General features: G+C 41.7%; 1 protein-coding gene across 12 annotated transcripts in view; it reads right to left on the reverse strand.

Moving 5' to 3' along the window:
- Window positions 1-11,164: 11,164 nt before the first annotated feature.
- LOC120901813 (anoctamin-8) overlaps window positions 11,165-19,245 on the reverse strand; it is a 29,347-nt gene continuing 21,266 nt past the window's right edge. For 8 of the 12 annotated variants that reach the window (XM_040310096.1, XM_040310095.1, XM_040310102.1 and 5 more), the window contains 6 exons: window positions 18,597-18,704; window positions 17,886-18,120; window positions 17,148-17,261; window positions 13,828-13,975; window positions 13,614-13,747; window positions 11,165-13,550 (listed from right to left, as the gene is read on the reverse strand). In XM_040310096.1, the coding sequence (XP_040166030.1) occupies window positions 13,419-13,550; window positions 13,614-13,747; window positions 13,828-13,975; window positions 17,148-17,261; window positions 17,886-18,120; window positions 18,597-18,704 (871 nt within the window). In that variant the 3' untranslated portion in view covers window positions 11,165-13,418. The remainder of the gene's footprint in view (window positions 13,551-13,613; window positions 13,748-13,827; window positions 13,976-17,147; window positions 17,262-17,885; window positions 18,121-18,596; window positions 18,705-19,245) is intronic. The other 4 variants (XM_040310101.1, XM_040310104.1, XM_040310106.1 and 1 more) reach the window with 4 other exon arrangements.

A 19,245-nucleotide genomic window follows, 5' to 3' on the forward strand; every position in this document is an offset into this window, starting at 1 on the left:
TACTACGAGACCGGCTTAGTTACGCAGCTTATGTTACGAATATTTAGGAGATTCCTTGTTTTAGATTGTAGGAGATAGATGTGTCTTATGATTAGTAGAACGTTTTAATATAACAAACAATAAATAAAAGCTCATATCTAAGGAAAGCCAGTTAAATATTTAAAATAATCGGTAATACAAAAAAGTTACTTCATTGTAATTCACTTTTACCAAATCTTATAACTCCAAATAGAAAATAAATAAAGAAATTCCATCCAAAATCCTTCACGTCTTCGCCATTCGCTTTTTGGTCCATGTTTGGTTCGCGCCGTTACCCAACGGTCAACAAAAGATCACATTACAGATTCCACGAGGCGCCACAATTTGTCAACAGGCTCATGCATCATGTACTTAATTATGAGACAAAATGTTTTCATCGTCGATTTCACCCCTTGGAACCAAAATGCCACACACACACATGGATTCCCCAAAAAAAAAAAACATAAAGAAACTACGCTTAAATGTTGATTCAACATGTATCGCAATCCTTCGAGCTTTCACAGGTTTTTACCTCTTATGCTGTATCCGTCTGTACTATGTTGCACCCTTTCCAACAGGTCAGCTTCGAAGTGATGCACTGCGAATGCAACCACATTTGTCATATTCCATCGGCCTCGATCTACTCGCCTTGGTCTTGGGGGGACGCAGAGTGATTGCAGAAACGATGTCGTATGGGGTACGGCTACAGCAGCAAGAAACAACTACACATTTGTCGCCACAGAATCTATGCAAATTGCTACGTCTACGCAGACGCGCAACTGTACTTTGTCAATCAACCCAACGGAACACCGGGCGCGTTGACGCGAGAAACTTTGTCTTGGGCTCGTAGGCACCTGGGGCGGGGTAGGGTCCAACGGTGTGATATAGATGGGAAGCGGACGCTTGGGAAGCGAATGGGGAAGGTGGCGAAAACGGTGACCATCGGTACAGGATACTACCATTAGGGTGTAATTAAATTAACGACAGAAATGTTAATGAGCTCACCTGGGCTCACTATTAATACGGTTGTAGGTTAAATTATTTGTTTACTCACAAACGCACGCACACGCGTACACGCGGCAGCAAGAGATGAGAGTGCAGCGATCTGGTGCCGCCGATGGTGACACACAAATCATCACCGTGCTGTAGTGGCCGGTGTTCGTTCGCGGTAGCAAATGATTGATTACCGATCGTTCCATAAATCAGCACCCGAAGCCCAGTGATGGAGGAGGGAGGAAGGAGGGGGGAGGACGGTGATGTTCCGAGGAACGAGGTAGACCGAGTCGTATCAATTGGCGAATCTCCGCCCCGGATTATGATGTCTGGCGGAGGACCGATCGACCCGCTCCCATCCCATCCTCCTTTGCACCATCCATCTTCCTTGTGCACGTAGCGTCGGCGCTACTAATGAAGTACACCTCGATCGATGTACGCCACCGGGCTGGACACGAGGTGCAACAATGATGAACGGCAATCGTCATGCTGCTTGGCGTGCTGCCGTCGGGCTCCTTCGCCATAGCATGGCTGCTGCGCGTCCGGTTTTCCAGCGCTGGCGCGGTACTATCATCATTAGCAACTCGCAACAACGAACAACAACCAGCAAAGCATATTCAAATCGGGAAGCTAAAAGGTAACTTGTTCTAGGAGAAAAGAAAACTAGTCCGATCGGGACGGAAGGAGGAACCATGCGGGGGGGCCGGCGGCGATGTGGTGGTGTGTTGCCCCATGTGTAAAGGAAAGTGTGCGTGAAAGATGGCACACGGGCCGTTGCGCAAAGAAAAAGGGAACCTGTGAATGAAACGATAATTACGAGCGATCGGTAATTGCTTTCGGGATCAATTACAATAATTTATATCATCACTTGCCATTAACGCCACACACAGCAAATGAGAATTGGAAGTACAAGTCTATTGGCATGCTATCCGACTCACGCCAATTGTGTGTGTGTGTGTGTGTTTGCGTGTGTATCTTTTTATGTGTGTAGCATTCAATACCATGAATGGGGCGGCAGTGACGACGCGAACGTTTATCGATGACAGCGACAGAGAAGGAAACGATGAAAAAAGAACATTTGCGTCCAAGAAGTCGACATAACGTGGGTCACCTCTAATCGATAGGTTCGATTTCTTCGTCTTTTGCTCCCTCGGTCCTATGGAAGCTGCCTGGTTTGCCGATGGTACGTTGCGCGTTCCCCGGCCAGTGTCCTTACGCGGCAAACGCTCGCCTGCGGCGTATTGTGCGCGAAATGCGCAGCCCTCGCCAAGAGTAGCGCAGCACCACGCACTCGCCGAATGGCTTAATCGTTCGCTTCGGTGACGGGAAATCGTTAATGAAAATGCATACAAATGCAAAAAAAAAAACACACACACACATACACGAACATGTCACTTGGCAGGTTGCGGAGTTTCGTTTTGCGCGTGCTGCTGCAGCGGTGAAAATTACATGTGCCGCTTTTTACGCAACGATGGCGGTGGGCTGGAAGGAAGGGTGGATTGGATTGGTTGCGGAATTATCGTATCTGGCGTATTGTGAATGAAGCTTTACTTTTCTCTTTGCCAGGAAAGAATAACAGCAAAACCGCATGTAAAGGTTATAATTTAGCATAACGGTGTGGCCGCCAGTGAAGCATGGGGAACGTTATCAATGCGATGCTGTTGATTGGACGTGCGCAAAATCTTTAGAAAAATCAATACAGTCAACGGGAATCGTAACAGGTAAGTATTATCAGTTGTAAAGAAAGATTAATCAGAAGCCCACAATGCAATCAGAGGGGAATTGAAATAAGATATTTAATTGTGACACTGATTACTGTAGCCAATTCGCATTAGTTATGCTTGTTTTTATACTAACTTCACTTTACTTTTATCTGATTATGACTACTTATGCCTTGATTCGACAGGGTCAAGAATGCACTAAGAATAATGTTTTGTATGTGTTTATGAACTGGTACTGAATAATTATAGACATAATAATGTAACGTGAAAAAGTATAAACGGCATTAATGTAAAATTCATAGTATGTATAGTAAAGTTCAACGAATTGCAGTAAATATGCAATTAATGTATTGATAATTTTAATTGTGGTTTATTTACTTCAATAGGTCTGTTAAGAGGCCTAAGAGGATTTACAGTACAGGCCAAGTTACAGTAATAATGTTTTCCATTACAGCAGCAACTGTTACAGTAATGATAGTAATAGTAATGTACCTAGCATTCAATTAGCCATGACAGGAGCCGGATTCTATCTTTAAACCACTATGTAGATATCCCTAAGTCAAATGCATCAGAGCTAGCATTAAACTCCGCAGACATACGAGTTATAGGATCTGACCGACCATCACTGGATCGAAGCTGAGGTATTTTTAATGATTGATATATCAAATAAGTAAACAATTGTATAAAATATATTGAGACAAATAAGCAATATTCTTTGTTTGAGCAAGGAATCTTGTACAGTGGAACTCCTCATAATCAACACCCTTTATATCGAATTTTTCGCATAACGAGCAAATCTAAATGCTCGACAAAAACGTCTCTTAACATGTTGACTGCCACGTCACCCGTATTAGGGTGACGATTTTTTTTTCTCTCCTGCTTTGAATCTTTGACACTCAATAATTCTCTTCGAATGAACTAGGAATACAACAACGAGAAAGACATGAACTACGCCGCTTATCGTATAATAGCACGAGAAATTGTCGGTCTGCGCGAGAGCGTGGCTGTCAACGCGTGTCAACGCGTGTTGAATCTCGTATATCGAGAACATTATCATGATCAGCATCAAACACTTGTTTGTTAAGGTCACAATCGGTTTACATTGAGCAGGTATGCTAGGACATATCTAACACATATAAAATAAATTATTCCCGAACATAATCAGATGAAAACACTTTTTTACATTTTTTACATTCTTTTACGAATATATCCCTAAGCGTCATTAAGAATAGGCCGTGAATCTACGAATAAATGACTTGTACAGTCTGTTCTCGAGATACGCGGTTTATGCGTTCCCGAGGAATCCGCGTAACTCAAATATCCGCGTAAGTCGAATTTTATGTTTTTCAGCTAAAATGTATTATTGGGTATTTTTGATTGATGGTCATTTATTGAAGCAAATTGTACTGGTTTGACATTTGACCTGTTACATAAAAAAAAATCACGAAGCTCCGAATCCGCGAAAGTCGAGAACCGCGTAACTGTACGCTGTAAGACTGTATGCAGTGGTGAATTAGTCCATCGTTTTCGGGGCCCTTTAGTGGACCTCTACACGTCATGGACTAGCGTACCGTACTGTTCCATTTTGTACGGGGAGTTTAACAGTACGTTACGCTACACGAGCCCAATACATGTGGAGACCCTGTCATATGCCAATATACTTTATCGCTTATTTATCGCAAAATAAATGCAATTTTTGTTATAATTTTTATTCAAAACAAAAAATCTGAACATTTAAAAAATAAACTAACTTTGTTTAAATTTGATGATTATTATTATATTCGTATTTTTCCCTTTCACTTTTCCCACTTCCCGTGGTACAGTCGTCAACTCGTACGACTCAATAACATGCCCGTCACGGATTCAAACCTAGAATGAACCGTCTCCCTGTAGCAAGGATTGACTATCCGGCTGTGTGGTAATTAATAAAGTCTCGAGAGCCTGTATAGGCCGGCCTGTCGGAGTAGGACGTTACGCCAAATAGAAGTAGAAGACATCCACTCTTATGCAGTCCTGCAAACAATTAATTAACATTTCATACATTCAAATTATATGGAAAAGATCATCCCGCAAAACAAGTTTTTCGTATATCGAATGTGTCACTGGAATAGAATAAATGCGTTATGTGAGGGTCCACACTATTATTTTCTTTCTCGTAAGCACGGTCGAGACGTATAGGCGTAAAAATTCGAACAAATCAATGTTTTTACTCCAGACACTTCCATTCTCTCATCCAGGAATTATAACAAAATGTCGTTTTCCCATAGCGCACAAAACCGTTAGCTACCTTATGATGAATGTAACCTTATGATGAGGAATCTTCCTCTCAAGATCTTTATTTCTGTCAATCCTCAGAAAATGCAATATACTAGAACAGTAAACATTTCCCTTAATTTTATGACCCATAAAGTTTTCACCTTTCTTTGTAAACTTCCTGATTTTAATGGGATTAATTCCGCTTCAAGAAAAAAAAGCGGGAAAATAATTCCCTTGACAGGTGGATGCTCTTTTTGGTTCTAGAAATGCACAGATCTAGAACATAAAGACCACCACGAATTCATCACTATTGTTCACATCTCATTATTATCCTCGTTAACTGTTTCCTTTTGGTGCATTTTATGTAAGCATCCAATGCAGAAGCCCCATTTTATATCAGGGTTATATCAACAGCATCTGGTGCTAGTAAAAGTGATGTAAAACTCCCAAATGCTTGTCACTCTGTGCCGAGGTTGAGGTGGAAATATCCCACCGGTCCACCGGTTCTTCAAATTAGGAACTATAACAAGCACTTGTTTTGAGCCTCATTGAGCATAGAAGGATAGATCATGTTTCAATTAGTCCAGTTTGGTGCAACTTGTAGCAATTAGGTCTAATTTTGAAACAGGTAAAAAATTCTCGGTACGCCCCAGTTAGGTGATGTGAGATAACGATCTTCTCTTCGTGTGGTCACAAGCCCGCGCAGGGTTCCATTCCGACAAGTGCATTCTGCTGCGGAAGGGTAGCTTACGATCGCATGCGTTTAGTGTTCGTTCGTCGGAAGAGAGATAGGGTGCTGTAAGATTATGCTTGGGATCCACAAGGATGAACGAGGAAAGGCGATTAATTGCTTCTGCTTCTGCGTTGCGAGCTGCTGCTCGGTGGTCAGGTGAATGAGAAGCTCCAGCTTATCTTCGACATCTAGACTGGGATACCGACCGTATGAGCCTGGATGTTTGCCTAGCCGTTTACGACTTTAGCCATCTTTCAACACCTTTCAACAGCTCGTTTAAGCAGCATAGAACCTTACCGTTAATGTCTGAGATCGGATTAGCCACACTTCTTGGTAAAGAGAGAACTGGAAGACATGATGTTTCATGTACGCAATCAGCAGCCGTAGTTCAAATGTCACATGGTTTATGGGAGATAAAGAGCAGCACCCAAATTATTGCTATGGGAAACAATGTTTCGAATGAAGCAACAGTCCCCGCATTGAGCGCAGAACACAAACGTGTTTCAACGTTGAACTCCTCCGAACAGATGTCTGTACCCAATGAAACAGATCCATATAGTTTCCGCAGCCGCGTAGAATGGTCGATCACCTTTGGGAGGGAACCGTGTCAAAAGGCTTGTTTAATGCTAGTTTATAATATCACTTCATTTCGCTCATCGACATTGATAGCCCGAATGACGATTGGGCGGTGAATTGATCACATTCCACAAGGGGTGTACCCACAAAAAATAAACATCAAATTATGCAAATATCGTATGCTTATCAATGGCTGTTGCCCGCATATCTTGTATATAGTCTACGAAAGTTTTGATAGGATCAAAATGATGAGCCCGAGCTATAACAGGGTGTCTACAGAAATAGTCTAAAATTACTAGCCATGTAAAATATCTAGATTTTTGGGTTGAATTTACTTACCTTATCCTATCATATAGGTAACGCAGTAGGAAGCATTTCAAATATCTTATTATTTTAGAGAAGGACTTCAACACCCTGTACTATGAGGCAGTGTGGCAAATCCTAATCTATGCCAAACGTTAGCCATTGAAAAGATTTTTTTCGTCGAGCTGGAGAGATTTTCCTCCCGATCCGGAAGCGTCAACCCCTAACCCATTGGCCCTGGCTGGCTGTGGTAGGTAGACGAATGCGAACTCCGCAACCCGATCAACGCCGGCGATCGTCGATTGACCGCACCAATGTCAGTTTTACGACAGTCGCACATCGCACCTTTCCGATGCGATCTCCCCGGCAACGACAGCGACAATCATAAATTGAGAGATTTATGCTCGTAACGAAACCCGAAATATCGTGCTACAATAACGCACGCCGCAATACCGCCCAGCACGGGCCAGTAATGTGTAATATGTGATCGCGGAGGGATCGCTGTAGCACCGCCAACATCGCACGGTATGCCCCGTTTGCCCTCACCCCGCAAACCGAACGACTTTAACGAGTTCGATCTGTGCGGTAGATGTGTGGTGCGCGCTCGATCGTTGTGTCATGTTCCTGTGGACCATTTCCATTCAAATTTGGACCTTTCGATGGCTCACGTCGATCTGCCGTGCCCAGTTTATTTTTCTTTTTTTTTATTTTGTTTCCCCCAACCCATCGATCCGTTCTGCTTTCGGACGTGCTTAGGGGTTTGGGTCGCCCACGAGCACGGCAGCCATAAATAATAGATAAATATTAACGAAACTATTTTCAAATTAAAATATTAGCCATTTCGACCGTACTTATCGGTGATCTCGTGTGATCTCTATACAATGTTTGAGATGTTCGGTGTGTTTGTGTGTGTGTGTGTGCTGAAAGACTGTGTGCTGGTCTTGCGATTGGACGGGAAGTTGGATTGTTTGGAACAGAAATCGTTCCATATAAGAGGAGTCAAATTGAATTTGAATAAATTACATATATTTAACGAAAGGTGACAAATAATACTGTGCTCTTTTTAACTAATCACGAGCAGAATTGTTAGTGCGGCCATTTGGGCTGAATCCACTTACCAGCCCGCTTCAGAAATACGATTGTTTGATCAATCTTGCAGTACCGTCAAACGTCATTCCTGAATAAACTTGGTTTGGTTGTGCAGAAGCCACCAAGCAGCTGCAAGACAGAACTTTCCTTTCCACCATTGAACGGCTGGCAAAGGAATCTGAAGAGGAGAAGTGGAATTTTATGTAAATTTCAACACTGGGATAGGTTCTGCGTGCTTCTTTGCGTGTTTTTTCTCTGACTTTGGTTGTTGGCAGATTTGCTGACGCGTTCAGCGTGCGCTTGAAGCCGAAGGGTGGAATTTTGTGGCGCGGTACACGGTGTAAATAAATGAGATTTGCTTTTCAAGCTGAACCATAGAAATGGGTGCATCGGTTGATATAAGCTTTCGAGGAGTTTGTGGCATTTTTTTTTGCGATCACTCCACCCCATTCCAAATGCCGAAGATGGGCCTAGAGACATAAATTAGTTGTTTGTGGATATGGCATGTTTTTGATTCGTTAGCGATGAACACACAGCACTGCTTAGCTTTTTGGACGATCTACCTGCGTACCTCATCCCTCGTATCCTCCCGATGACCAGTGTCATTTGTGTCATCCGGCAGTAAAAAAAGAAGAAGGGTTAATCGCTACTATAAATTTGCCATCGTCGTACGATGTGCCGTACCGTTGTGACGCTTCGGGAACGGAACCGATGATTCACCGTGACGTGACAGATGGATTGGATCACTGCCACACAGCGCTACAGCGTTGACGGAACAAGGCTCGCAGGGCAGAACATGTGGGACGGGGCAGAAAGTGCCCTGTGAATGTTGGGGGATTTATTTGGATCCAGCTGCCAAACGTGCCAAAATTCAAATTTAACCTAGCCCGCGATCACAATCTCCCAGATCGCGGGAAACACATAAGACCAATCAAATGATTACGCACGCGTTGATAGGTTGATGTGGCTATCCTTTGCAGCGCATCGGTCCTAGGTGACAAGAGAAACCAAAAACAAAAAGTTTAAAACAATTTGTCATTGGTGAGAGCTTTGATGGGGTTGATTAGAAATTCAGATCACTTCAGATTGGAGAGGCGTCGTTAGTGGAATTAGCGCGGTTTAAGCACCAGAGAATATGGAGACGTTTATAAGATAAAACTTTCGATAGTATTTTTACACGCACGATACCAAATTATGAAGCCAGTTTTGCAATCTCGATCGAAGTGGGAACGAACGGAGCAGATGTCAGACTTGACTTGAAATTATGCCATTTTGTACGAATTACGGAGAAGGACACTCATGAAATAAGTTAAAGCAACCGTTGTATCTAGGCAACGTGCGATCTGCAGCTACAGTTCCTCTTCGAACGAGTTTGGTGTAGTGGCTGATAGTATCGGTTAGAGTAAAACACATTCTAAAACATGTTTTAAATGTACTAAAAACTAATTTTTGACATTTGACTTGAAAACATAAGATATGTTTTTTTCATTCCCTCTATCAATACGCTTAAAGTTTCAAAGAAAGGGACATAGACTCTTCTACTATTAGGCGAAACGACCTACGCAGTCATGCTGGGCTATACAGAAACTTCGAAACTTATTCAGTACCACGCAACCGGATAGTCAGTCCTTGCTACGGGGAGACGTGTCATATGAGGCACTAAGGTCATAGGATTTGACGACTGTCCATACTGTGACTAGACCGACTGAATAGAGCGGTATGTTAGTTAATTTCACAACTCAAAGATATTTCTAACTTTTTTATACTTTATAAAAAACAAGAATTTTTTACAATTTATACGATTTATACAAAACAAGAATGATTTTATCAATCAACAACTCACGTTTTATTTTGAAATGTATACAAAATCATAAGACTCTACAATTGGCTGACAGGTACTGCATCAAATTTCGGAATCGGATGTATTCAACGCACTAAAAAAATCACTTCTACACGCTTCTAAGCTCACTTCGAGTGTGAAGTAAACAGGTTCCCACTCATCATAGCCTACTTCGATCTGCAAATGCAACCCGGAACGAAAGACGCTACTGGCACGATACACATTTTCCGAGCTATTCGAATGACATCCTGTGGCCAGTGTCGCTCGCAGTTCCCTGAGAAGGAAACGCCTTTCATGCTGCTTTCCGCAGGGAAGGCGGATGGTGGTTGGTACGCTGGCTGGGTGGCAGACACTTGTCGCCGTTGTGAATGAGGATGTAAGTGTCCGGCAGGACGCGGTTGGACGCCCCGTAACGATGGGACCACAAACATGAAGCGCATGGCATGACTTTATGATTACCACAAATTATGTGTCGCGCGAGCATGACGATCGTGGCGGAGAGCTAGAAGATGTGTACCAATCGTCCACCAGTACCACCGCCTGGTCTGGTTTCTTTCGCTGTTTGCCTGTTGCTTTACTGCTCCAGCGGTGCGCTGCGTGCGGCTGCAACATTACGGAATAACACACCGCAAAGAACACACGGTAATGATGCCCCGACCCCGTGAACAGGGAGCACCCAACGGAGCGCCGGGTTGAAGAGTAATTAAAATCCTTGTGTTGTTATCGTCTTAAAATGTTATGGCGATTAAATTAATTATGTTTTTGATTTATATGAGATGTTGGCCCGGTTGGCCACTGCGTTGGCCGTGGTTCGCTGGTCGTCGGATGGAAGCTGTGAAAATCTGTTGCTTATGCTCTACATTAAATATGATGGACAGTGAGGAGATCCGTTGATCCGTGTGTGCTGTACGCTTGACGATTACATGGGTTGTATTTGACGTCTGTCCAGCTGCTTAATGTGCCTGACCAGAAGGCTTGGGTGATGAGGCGCTGAGCGGTGGTTTAGCTAGCTGACATTTTATGTTTCTCTTGTCGCTTGCCCACTCTGGGGTGCTATGTGTGTCCCCGTGTTTGTGTGCTTTTTTTTTTGTCGTGCTAACTCTGTGTCCCTTTAATTGTTTGTTAATTGCACGTACAACTTCGAAGAAGTCGTATACGAATCCGCTACACATTGTTCATTCCGAGCTAACCGCGGAGCGAGCGAGCGTACAGAGTGTAGGCACTGGAAACACCCTGGCATCCTCTACTCCTATCAGTGCCACGGTTAAATAGAAACCGTTTTAAACCACACATTTCGGTCGGCAGCAGGGAACTATTTTATTACAGCTTCACCTTAACATTAGCAGTACGCGCGTATTTTGCGCATCGTTTTGATTTCAACGCAAAAATGCGTCCGAACAAGTAAGACAGGGTTTTGCTATGACTAGCAGCAGAGGGCCGGGCGCAAAGGAGATGGGAAAAATTCAATCTACCCAAGGCGAGGTTAAGTCATAAGCCGATGCTGCGAACAGATACGTCCGAGTGGGAAACGTGTGAATTTATGGTGTGCTACTTAATGCCGTGACGAATGGTTGCTTGCGTGGAAACGTTAAAATCACACAGGCTGTTGTAAATAAAACGCCAACACAGGTTTAATACTGTTTCATGAAACATTAACATGGTTTAAGATCACTGTTTTGTATTATTTTATTGATTCCAGTTGAGTTTTGGAGCACGATCGCTCCTTCCAACTCATTTGCCGTTTTGTGTTTAAATCGTTTCGTAACTGTTCGTAAAACAACGTAGTCAACGATTTGCTGCTGTCAATTGGTAATTGTTATCCATTTTCTTTTTTGTACAGCTTGATCAACCTGCTACGCGATCACCTTTGTCTGTTTCTGAAGCTCTACCATCCTCAAACTGCAAGGTCCTATATTTTAACAAGCTCAAACCCAAAACCCACTCAAAGCTAATAGGTGACATATGTTGGTAGCTTCTCGGAACTCCTAATAATACCATTCATCTAACCATTTCTCCAATCCAATGAAAACACGTACATCATACTTTAACAAAAGCTAAATGCAAAACCTGCTAATGATTTATCTGACTATCAGTAGATGACGAACCATCCTCATCACGGGTCTCATTGTGGTTCATTCCATCGTTTCTCGCATGTGTATGACCTTTAATTTCACTTCCAGTTCCATTGCACATTGCAGCAAATCATACATTCAGTCCAAAAACCAACCTGCCTCACCGATCTATGCAAAACCGTCTCACATTTCGAGTTGATTTTAATTTCGTATGATAAAAGAAAACACGCTCAACAATCCCTACGCGTTGCGTATGACAGCAACAAAACAGCGCATATGTAGCGTGTAACTGTACAAACGGCATCATTAATGCTACGATTACGATTTACAGCTAAGTTTGAAAACTTTAGAATTTTGTCAGATTTGATAGCTTTTATAGCTTGTTTCAATGAGTTTGCAGTTTTTCCATGTATTTCTTAGTTTACATATTGATAGTGTGAATAGCGCTCACGTCGACTGGGAGCAAACATGGTGCAAGCTAGCGTTGATGAGCGATAGGCAAGAGCAGCATAAAGTAAGTGGTAGAGAGTGTGAAAGTTAAATGCGCAATGCTGGCTTTACCTTCATAGTGTAAGGATCACGCAATAACGCTGTAACTGTGTAGTGTTTTGATTCGATGCCATTTTTATTTTGATTCTAGTGTTCGATAATCAGTGTTCAGTTTAGTGCTGTAACGCTACGCATAGTGTAGGTTTGTAACCAATGTCAACATTTTTGTATGATTTGTTTGCCTGTGGGTGGATTACTGTTGGGTTGGGCTTGTAAAAACCTTCCCACCTGGTTATTGTGTTATCCGTAAAACCGATCCCGCCCTGGACGGGAGTGCATAATTTCTTAATTGACAAGACGGATTGCTGTTTCCATGGAGTATTGAGATTGTGTAACGATTTGTACTGAAAAGCGATCCGATCAGCTCGGCAACGAACGATCAACCTGATCGTACTGTTTGTGGGATGTTTTTTTTTTTGCACACGCGGGCCTGACCGGGCCGAGATCTAATTGAACCTAGGTTAAGATTAAGCTTTTTCCGTGATTGAAGCATACATGTAGCTGATACGCAACATTGATTGGTTGATTATTGTTCACCGCGGTAGCACTCCCCTCTTTCTCTAAGCGTACGTAACTACTTAGTACTGTAAATAAAGCTCAAGTACAACCTTCCATAAATATAATATGTTGTAGCAAAACGAAAGGCAGTAAGTATGTGGCTAGTACACATTGTAAAGCAGCAAACAATACGCTATGCACACTGCATCGGACTGCTATCCTTCAATTTTCACTGCAAATAACTCTAAGTCACAACTATTTCGATATCTCGTTCAGTTGTACTTTATCAGAAGCGTATGATTTTGAAACGTAAATGCTGACCAGATGATGTGTAGGTATAATGCTGTAGGTAAATAATACTTTTTTAAATTTAATTCCTGTTGCTTTCAAACTTTTACAACAATGGTAAGAGTAATTAAATGTACGCTACAAATGGGAGATGCATTGCAACAGTGTCCTAGGATTTCGTCGTCGAATGTACTCTCGCGGCATCTTCTCTCTTGCTTCGGGTAAGGGAAATAAGTAACGATGAAGTGAAGTGTTGTGTTTTATGCGTTTAGACGTTGAAACAAATCGAAGTTGTTTGCACCGCACCGAACAGGGCTTTCATACTAAGGTATTGCACTAACTGCACTAATCTGTACTATGCTATTAGAAGAGAAAGGAGACTGTCACTCTGGTATAATAGTAGTAGGTTGTGATTCAGCGTTAAGGATACAAGGATATCTTCGAAGCAGGTTTGTACAGACGTAGTCATGATCCGGTGAAGCTTACGAGTGTCCATTGTTGTGGCTGGAGGTGTTTCCATGGTTTCGTTGACTCAAAACATCATCCACCTGGATCAGCTGCTCGATCGGTATCAGCGACAGTTCACCTCCGGGTGGTGGAGCAGGCAATGCTTCCTACGGTGTGGAATGGGTAGTAATTTCAACATGTTTCCTTAGCAAACCCCATACAATACTCACCAGCGCCTCAAGGGCCATCTTTTCAGCGCGTTTTGCTCGCTGTTCCTTCAGCTTTAATGAGAAAATAGCTACCGAGCGGGCCCGCTTCACGAGGCTTTGCTTCAGGCGCGACTTTTTGGCGGCGAGCTCGGCCGCTAAGTGAAAAATATGGGGTAAAGTGATTATCACACATTTCAATCTGTTCGTATTAAACTGAACGAGTTGTGAAGCTTACCTTTGGCTTCTTCTTCCGTAGGGGCTTTTACCGATGGAGCACTGTTGCTCGTTCCCGGTTGCTGATCGCCGGCTTTGCTCGCCACGTTCGTCCAGGATGGTGCTGGTTTCAGTAGCTCCGAGTCGGAACCGGTAGCGAGCTCTTGTTGCTGCAATGGTAAATGACTGAGGGTAAGCAATACGCATCTCACACCAGGTTCAAAGGTGGTTGGGATAGGCTTGGCAATGGCAGACAGCGATCATAAACGAACAATGAAATGCAGAATCAATCTATCAACAGCGTTAGCGAATATAAAACATTGAACATTCGTTTTTTTTTGTTTTTTACAATACCAACAAAACACCAATATGGGAGTGTACAAAATTCAATATTATAAATACATCAAGAGGAGGTCAACTTTGTTGGAATATAAATGTTTTTAAGAACCAAAAAAAATTTGAAAAATAACCGCAATAAATATAAACAGCGTGTAATGTGGTACGGATTATCAACAGTAGAAGAAATATGCGTAGATTGATGTTGCGTAGAAGCTTTTATCGCAGATGGTGAACTTACTGCGTCAGAAGTAATGACGCAGGGAGTTAAAGGGTTTATTTTTCTTTAATTGTTAATATTATTAAATCATTTTTAATGCAATCAATAACTTTTGTAAATATACAACATAGTTAACATAGTATTTCACGAAAACAAACGATATTTCCCGAGTGATGAAAAACAAGTAGATACAGAGAAGGAAGCATATATCCGAAATGAATATTGCTATTACTTCTGGCAGCTCATTCAACCACATCTAAGTGGTGAACTTTTTGGAAAAAAACAAATATATTTTGATTATGTAATTGTGGATTGATAGAAATATGGAAAACAAAAATTGAAATCAGCTAATGTAGGGGAAGGTAGGTAAAGACGGACACGTTAAGGGAAATGGTAAAAATCTAGGGATATATAAGTGCAACGACCATGAAAATTTGCATACATTATCTTACACTCATGTTTTATCAGAAAATGTGTTGAAATTTTTAAGTTTCCATCGATTTTTGCGTTTTTTTCATGAATAAAAAACATGTTTTTTTTCGTACAGTTTTGAAATGTTGGGGTAAGACGGACAGCTGATATGAGAAAGATGGACACCATGAAGGGTAAGATGGACACCTGTAGAAAAGGTTAGAAAGTGAAGAGTTTTACAGTATTTTAACAAATTCTATCGCTTTCCACGTCCTGGTACATTTATAAACCAATTCTTGGCCTGTTGCAACGGCGATTCATTCAGCCATGAATTTATGAATTGTAAACGGCTTGCTATTGCTTGTAACATATCGTAGAATGCAGCATCTAAAGCATTATTGACATATCGCGCACTTACAGCTGACGTTGCTCCAGCTTACAGAACAACAGTCTAGAACTTCCTTTTAGGAAATTACTCCGCAAAAAGCCCACGACCCCAGTATTTATGAGGGACTTGTTAATAGTTTTATCCATTTTCCACCATGTCAAAATTCAACATTTGATTTTTGTAATCCCATCGAATTTCTCATCTATTCCTGAACAATGTCGTATTAGTGCCTCATCTTTTTATTGCTTAAAGTTGTCCAAGTCGTGAGAAGATTTTGGATTTCGTGAAGCGCCTCATCAGCGTCGAGCGAGTAATAGCATAACGAATGGCTACTATTTTGACCGGTGTTTCATTTCTCGCTTATTTCAATACTTTTTCTAGTTACTAATTGATTTATAGCATCGGAATACCCTTATTTAAGGTATTTTAAGAAATATATTCATCACCAATTGATATAAGAAGTAAAAAAATCAATAAATTCGGTGTCCATCTTTCTCTACAACAAGGTGTCCGTCTTTCCTGCTTTGGTGTCAGAATGTTTAAACCATCAGAAAACAAGATTTTGTGTTGCTTTCATTCTCGTTCTTTCGCCAGTTTGTTCATTAATGATCACGACAACCCATTCATGAAATAAAACTTCCGGAAATATAAACATAACAAGTTGAAAAGCTTAAGATCGGCAGTAGTCAAATTAGATCCACAAGGGTGCACATGACTGAAAATTTGTTTTGTTCGTGGATTTAACATATTTTATATATATTATGCCAAAAATGTTCTCAAATGTGTTGTTTTACCTGCAGTTTGGATTCTACATATTTGAATTACTCGAAAATTACCTTTTTCAAGCATTTATGAGAAGTTTCCGTCTTACCCGCAGTGTCCGTCTTTACCTACCTTCCCCTATAAAAGTTACATTTGTAATTATGATTGGAAATGATGTAAAATGAGAAAACGATTATGTTGAATTTGGAACATTGGTTGCTTAAATTAAATGCTTGCAACATGATAAAATTATAAGACTTCATACTCAAAATTATGACTCACATGTGATAGTCTGTACGTACCATTGTGTGATTCATCAATTAAACCATGTCGTGATTTTTTTGATATATAAACCATTCAACACGATTTGAAATCGTGTTGAATAAACAATTATTTTATTTTTCCGAGCAATGTTTGATATTATACTTGAATGTTGTGCATACACCATAGCGTACGTAGACAGACAACAAATACAACATGTGGGAAAGACGTTTATACATGCATTCGTAAAGATACAACAGGTGAATATAGGTGAGTATGTTGGTAGGCTATAGAACATATGTGATATAGTGAGGTTACGAACGGCAACAGCAATAGCTTGCTTCTTCTAAACATAACAGCACGGCTAAGGCTCGCAAGAGCCTTATCCTTAAGGAGCATAAATTTCGATTGATGCTGTTTCGACTGTTTCAAAATGTGATGCTGGTTATCCTTTGATGCTATAAAACCCTCTTAATCGTTCTTGGAACACTGCAAGCCAATACTTAGGGGTACACATTTTGAAACAGTTTTCATCGGCTCTCGGCAGATCAAAAGATGACCAAATTGTTCATTAAAGGAAGAAACAGCAAACAAACAGCTAAACAGCGAAACAGCCTCGAGCGTAAATCATCAGAAAGCAAAACTTTCCACTACCGAACGCGGATCAGGCTCGGGTTTTTTTTATTTTGCCCGCCTTTATGTCAAGCATCATAGGGCCATAGGGTGTACGATCGGGGCGTGATAGTTAAAGTTGTGCCTTCCTTAAAACACGTTTCATGCATTGTTTTAAACGCGACCACAGCAGGTTCGCTGCACGGATTTGTGGTTTTACTAGCATATTGGGCGAGTTGAGTGGGTGAGAACAGGGCGAGGGGAGTGGATATTAGAGTGGGTAGGTCGTGTGGTGAAGTGGCAGGGCGGGTGGTGGCTACCCTGTGAGTGGCGCAAGTAGTACTCTACCAACCTTCGCTACAATACAGTCGGTACTTCTGTGAATGATGGAAGGATCGGCTGCCTTCAAGCGTTTTGCCCATTCGGCCCCTCCGCTCGGGCCAATCGTGAGATGGTGCTCGGTGTGCTACGATTGCCGACGTGAGTGACAGACATACACACGTAAACACACATACCCAATGTATGTGCACGCAAGAAGAATGAGAACGCGCGGATGTGGGAATGAATGTAATACGGGCAGAAAGGGAAATGAAGGGCACAGAACATTTTTCCAATACCATTGCCCGGCAGGATGGTGGCAGGGAAACGATTGTAAGGGGGATTTAAGCGCGGCAAGGGAGAGGGCCACGCGGTATGTATCGTTCGAGATGATTGATGTTCAAGATCGTGAGAAGTGTTGGAAAATTAAATGATACAAAATAAAAAAAAAAGAAAAAATATGATGAAAGTAATGAATTGGATGAAAATAAATGATAATTCGTCGTTCAAGCAATTATAGGACAAATTCGCGGATCCAGTGTGTCAAATGGATTTTAAAAAATCATTTCGTGAATAATTTTGCATCAATTGTTGCACCAGCATAAAGGACGACGCAATATTTGGGGCGAAACGGAGCAATATATTCACGCAGGTTGAGTGGATAGGAGAGAAAGGGATTGTTGATAAGACGATGGATAAAAAGAAACGATCAAAAAGAACAAAAATTCACACAGTTAGCAAACAACTGGCCTTGGAACGCATAAGCACTGACCTTCAGTCGACCCACCTCGATGTTGGGCATCCATTCCTTGGAACGGTTGCGCGGCCGGAACGGTGGAATTTCGGCGATCCGCGGCGGCGACGGGTTCGCGGACGACATGTGTGCGGGGTTCTGTGGGCTCTGGTTGACGGGCGAGTGCATCGTGGAGTGTGCCTGCTTGCGGAACGGAGGAATTTCTGGAATCTGGATCGGCTTCGAGGCAATCCGTGGGCTTTGCGATATTTCACTGCCGGTGGAAATAGAGGAAAGTGTTTAAAAACGCGATTAGCATTGAATGATATTTGCCAGCAACCGAACACCACTACCGGGTAGGGTATGCAGGATTAGAGTTTTGTTGTATGCTTTGCTTTATTACAGTGTTTGTGTGTTACTCTAATAGGGTTGCTAGAACCTAGGCAGAGGAATAAAGGATGTCAAGTTAACAGATCAAGAGCCAGATTGAAAAGCTAAGTTTTAAGGAAAAGAGCGTTGCAAGCTATAGCGGTAAGATTAGTATAAATAAGTAATATTGAAGGATTTTTTGGAAAAGCATAAATATAAAGGAATTAAGGATAAATATTAAAAACGATCACATCAGTGACAAAAGTAGTGGCAATAAAATCGAACCACACGAAAAGCTGGAGTAGAAAAAAATCATAAGTAGGACGACCAAAACACGCATTACTACGACAAGAGAAAATCTGTATGTTAAACAAACCGTACCCAAGGTTGATGCTTCGCTTATCGTAAATACTACAGCTGTGCTTCATCGCTTGTCCTCGGAAGGGTGGTATGTCGGCGAGCTTAATGCTTGGCTGCTTAAGACATGCACTATTGTACGGTAGTAAGTGGGAAGAATTGTGGGGAGCCGATTTTTGGCGTACCAAAACAGTTAAACGGTTAAAAGGTAGAAAAAAAATGAAATAGAGATCGAGAAAAACACGTGTGTTTCAGCTTGTTCGGTCATGTTCGACGGGTGTGTCTTGCAGCAACAAGTAACAAGATTGGCGAAGATTGGCTTTCCCAGCTCATCAGAGAAGTTGATTGTGGATTACAAGCATACAAGAGACAAAGAAGCAATGCAATAAAGCGTACATAATGGCGAAAGTATAGATGGTTAACATTTGCGCCAACTAGTGCAAGCATACAACAAATGAATGCATTAAAACATGAAAAAAATCGTTAACTTAAAGAAAAACATCACCAATGTATGAACAAGCAATATAGAAACAGCACAGTGTAAACAGTGTGACTTTCAACGGTTAGTGAAAATATTTAAAATAAAAACAAGTAAGATCATTCCTGGCTGTAGAGTTTGCTTGCCGTGCAGTTTTGAGTCCCTATTTTGCATTAAGTTTACGCATGAACAGAG

This window comes from Anopheles arabiensis, chromosome 3, assembly GCF_016920715.1.
Source record: "Anopheles arabiensis isolate DONGOLA chromosome 3, AaraD3, whole genome shotgun sequence".
In the NCBI taxonomy this organism is placed as follows: Eukaryota; Metazoa; Arthropoda; class Insecta; order Diptera; family Culicidae; genus Anopheles; species Anopheles arabiensis.